The sequence below is a fragment of the Suillus subalutaceus genome (genome assembly GCF_016647625.1).
Source record: "Suillus subalutaceus strain FC151 chromosome Unknown DFJ58scaffold_130, whole genome shotgun sequence".
Lineage (NCBI taxonomy): Eukaryota > Fungi > Basidiomycota > Agaricomycetes > Boletales > Suillaceae > Suillus > Suillus subalutaceus.
In genome coordinates this window covers 1-4,808 of record NW_024540379.1, presented here as the reverse complement: position 1 = coordinate 4,808, position 4,808 = coordinate 1, and the positions used below count along the sequence as shown (strand labels likewise).

General features: G+C 42.6%; 1 protein-coding gene across 1 annotated transcript; it reads right to left on the bottom strand.

The window, feature by feature from the left end:
* Positions 1–630: 630 nt before the first annotated feature.
* On the bottom strand, positions 631–3,692 carry DFJ58DRAFT_718262 (uncharacterized protein; the record flags this gene model as incomplete). Its single annotated transcript, XM_041384456.1, has 10 exons — positions 631–1,292; positions 1,350–1,406; positions 1,431–1,929; positions 1,981–2,031; positions 2,068–2,077; positions 2,140–2,315; positions 2,367–2,499; positions 2,603–2,831; positions 2,895–2,985; positions 3,036–3,692. 10 exons carry the CDS (start codon positions 3,690–3,692, stop codon positions 631–633), a joined length of 2,565 nt encoding a protein of 854 aa, XP_041239257.1.
* Positions 3,693–4,808: the final 1,116 nt, after the last annotated feature.

Sequence of the window (4,808 nt, the reverse complement as noted above, 5' to 3'; positions counted from 1 at the left end):
GGTGTAATACAACTGGTAATAAGAGAAGTCTAGCGATGGCTTAAGATAGTGATTGTGACGTAATACAAGGTAAGAAGAGAAAATGAATAGGGGCGTACTTGACTGTAACAGACAAATCATAAACACAGATATGCAGCCTCTTTGGTCAGTCAGACACATCAGTAAGATCAAACACCCAGATACTCAGCCTATCTGATCATGCAGACACATCTGTGGCTATAGAGCCCTAGTCCAACTTGTGCTACAGTAATGCAGTAGGTCAGAGTTTTCATGATAGCTGCTCCTATATGATGTCAGATCATACAGCTTTGCCAAAGCAGTATTGCAGTTCAGTCCTTCCGCTGATCAGGTCATGTAGTGTATCAGCTTTATCCTTCTTTCATGGTCCCAGCCATTCAGAGGGTCACGGGTCTCAGAATCTCAACCCACACCCATACTACCCACTGGTACCCTTACCCGTGACCTGTCATGGGTCACCTGTACCTGTGCAGATGTCTACTGCTAGATCATAAAATAAGTACTAGTATTTCAGTAAAAATCATATGGCATAGTCTTATTTTACAAAGGGTCAAGAAGTCAAAGGGAATTCTACCCTAGTACTATACAAAGTAGTAGTAGTACAATATCAGATCAAAAGGCAATTTCAAAAGCATGATAATCAGAAAACTTATTGATATAAAAGGCTGCAAAAGCAATCAAAGAATCGGTACACTTGATATCATGATCTATGAAATGATTACCATAAACAGGAATTAAGTGTGCTGGACGCAAAATTGTGTCCAAGTGAACAACTGAAGTAAGACGCTGGCCATTGGCATCAAACTCTGGCTCAACCATCCACATACCTGTATTAGGACATGGCTGGTCACCAATAGTTTCAAACCAACGAACAAGTGCACAAGGATAATCAACACCACGAAAGTGAAATGAGAAAAAAAGAATCACTTGAGCAACATATAGACCTTGGAAACCTGGTAATGTAGAATCATGTTCAATAAAAACACAGTCATGACAAGCAGGACCATTATGCCAAGTTGGTGCTGAGCGGATGACATGACGTAGCATACCATTAACTCCACAAATATCACTAGGAGCATAAAATGATGCAACTGCAGAATGAAAAATATGCACCTTGCCATTAAAGTCTGGACAAAGAGACACATCCATTTCATGCCCAGGAATAGGATGGTCAGGATTGCGCTGATCATGTAGGAATTGGCGCACAAGGTCACGGAGATGGGGAACACCAATCTGTTCACCAATTCTCTGCAACCGACTTGGGTAATGAAGAGCTAAAGAACATGCCAGTTAACAAAAAACATAATACTCAAGATGATAGAAATATAAACCTTGATTTTTGGCCAACTGGACAATGATCTCAGCATCCTGATCATCAGCAATCACATCTTCTAAGTCATGATCATCTCGACAATTTTCCTCATCAGGATCACCACCAATATTGTCAGGATCAACAGCAATAGTATCAGATGGCAGTAATGGTGTGTCAAGGAGACCTGCGGCAAACTTCTCTGCTTGAAAGAGAGCAAGTTTATCAAGATGCTGATTAATCTCAAGCATCTGACCTAGTGCAAGATTGCCACTACTTCTTCTCCAAGGCTCCTTGACTGCCTTCTGATGTTTTGACTCAGTCAGAGAGGAGCACAAGCCATTTGGTGCTCCAAACTGCTGTATCAGGTAGCGATAGTGGCAAAGTGAATGTTGACGAGGCAATGAGATTCCATCAGGTTTAACACCTGTCTCAACAAAGATGCTTCGCTCCTCATGAAAGCGTAAAAGAGCTTCATCTAGTGCAAGAAGATCACCTTCATCAAGACTGGAATGGTGGACTATATAGCAAAAGTCCAAAAAGGCACTGATGGCTCGGACCATTTTATCCGGAATATGTCCAGCAATAGCTGGCAGGAAGACCTGTAGCTCATAATAAATCATACATAATAAGCAAAGATATGATTATTTTACCTTCATGAGTGCCTTGGAGTCATCCCCTGTCCACTGCTTGAATTTTCGGCCCTGCGGAAATCAGCGCAGACCTGGGAATGATGGTACAGCAGCAATGCTACAATGCATACTAGGTCATTAGCACTGTATTGATTGATCAATTGATTATATGTTAATTACCGGCGATCAATATCAGCCCATATTGCCTCTGCATGTGCTTCACCATATGTCAGAACAAGGTACTCATCTACCCAGTGGACAAGGTGATCTTTGAATGTGCCCTCGATAATTTGATGCAAAATATCAGGGGCAAGAAGCTCGTGAATGTCGGCACGTAGAAAGTATGCAGTGAATGGCTAATATGATCATCATTAGAACTCAGAAATGGGTTGCTAGTTAATACATACCAAAATTCCATCAATGATGCCCCAGCCAAACCGTAACTCTTGCGTTGAATAGCCAAGCATAAGGGTGTGTGTGTGGGCATGTGATCGTCGATTGCACTGTGACCCATCCAAATTTTTCCGATCAGCAGTCCCACTGTCCACAAGCACAGTACTAATGAGTTCAAAGCCTAACTAGCAATAGAGCAAATGATAAACTAATTTACCGAGGGCACCATCCTTAAATAGTACAGGCTAACAGAGACTGTTCAGGATAATCTGCGATGTATGGACCAAGACCATAGACGGCATGTCGATAATGGCCATCTGCGCACTTGACTATCTCGGGTTTTTGCATTGCCGGACGAAACGATTCGAGAATCGCACGTAAGGAAGCATGGAATAAATGACGACGAAAGTGAAGATATTCCTTGCTGTCTTCGTGGCCTTGCTCAGCTAGTACAGCGTAGTTAATTAAATCTTGATGTGCTCAATGAATATTATTGTGAAGGTTGCTGGCGGATACGTATAGCAGATAATAGTCATTTTGACCCGTTGCGACAGAGACAGTAGTCTTGTCACTGCCCAGGATTATCGGTATGAACATGGCTCCATGACAGTTGCCATCATCAGCAAGTGTATTCTAGGGCACATCAATCAATATTAGTGCGTGACTATGATCATCTCACTCACACATTGATTCCAGGACCAATTACCGGTCATAAAATCAGTCCACACGCGCTGGCCGTGCTTGTTGAACACCTGGCGGGGAGCATAATCGATGCTGTCTGCAAACACCGGGTTTGAAAGTTGGTTTTTTACTAATTCGCGAGGGTCTCGAAGCCAGACATCAAACTCGGCACATTTCCATGGAGGAATGTCCAGATTGTCAAGGTTCATCTCATAGTCAGGGTGGCGAAGGGTAAGTGATTGCCAAGGTACATTGTGAGGGATTGAATCTATGCTATCATGGAGGTGTGCATCACCATTGAACGGCAGAGAGCCACGATTTGCCTCGAAAGATGTGAGGACTTGCATCAAGTCGTCTACCTGTGCTGCAGGCATCTGATTGCGCCAAAATAAAAAATCTGCAAGCTCAAAGTGGCCGCGAGATGGGAAAGGCTTCCAGGTGTCATCTGCTGGATCACGTGGCTCGTCAGCAGGAGGCTGCTGTGGAAGTAGGTCGTGGCCCTCGGCATCGCATGGTGAACCGTCAAGAACTGGGTGTTGAGTATAGTAAGCACCTTGAGGTATCTCCTCGTCATGCACAAAAGGATGCTGACGAGGGCGAGTTGGACAGGGAGGTTCGATATGGATGGAGTTGCGATGCTGTTGATAGCCTCCTGCCATCTTGAAGCCGCGCCGACAAGTAGGACCCTTCGCATCAACACAGAAGTACTTGCGCGCCAAAAATGTTGGAGTCTCGTCAGCCATTATTTGTTCTTGTCCACACGGCCAGATAATTTGGACCTGTAGTTAAGCCGGTCATTTTTGTACTCAATATAGATATAAAATTGTGTCCTATACCGTTTTGAATGAAGACAGGGAACTGAGTACTGAGTTAAGACAAGATTTGTCGATCAAGGATAAACAACATCAGGAAAAACTGTTGTTCTATATAGGTGCTACGGTCTGTGATAGCTAGTATAGTGTTGTATAGACTATAGGCAGCTGTGGGGCTCTATACAGCACTATAGAAAACTTCATGTGATATAATTAAAAGAATTTTACCATAAAGTTTGATATGCGTATTTGGAAGTAAAACAATTAAGAAAAAAGGTATCACATCTATCTAAAACACTATCTGAGGTCCATTCAATTGGTAAAGCTGTACGTCCAAAGTTTGGTATGAGTTGGCATGTCTGTCTAATAGAAGATAGAGATATAACTTGGCCTGGGGTAAAGCCATCTGCGTTAGATAGACATTTTTTGACAAGATACATTTCATGATAATCTTCAGCAGCAGGCTTTAAAGGTGCATACCACTCAACATAAGCCAGTGGATCCTTAGTCCAAGCAGGAGTAACGGAGCCATATACTTGTGAAGGTAATTTGAAAATGACCTTCAAGCGACCAATTCTTGTACCTATAGGTAGGGTTAAATTACTCACTGGCATAGAATATTTAATAACTTGAAACTTACCTTTAAGACCAGTGGTTTCACAATCTGAAGTATCCATCACAACCACAGTGTCAAAGCGTGCAGGTTTACCTCCTAAAGAGGGTTTGGCTTTGACTGTATCTGTCTCCTCCTGATCAAAATCATTGTCGTTTCCTAAGGAGTCAAGACAAAACTTGAACCCATGATAAATGTCTATATGGCTAAAAGGTAGATCCATGTGTCGTAGTCGTCCTCTTGAGTGTGGATCAGAAAGCTGTGAATTGAGATACGAAATAAGATCTTTCTTGAAGCCTTGACAGTTATGATCTTGAATGACATCCAGAATGTGTCGCCTAGCTTGATGA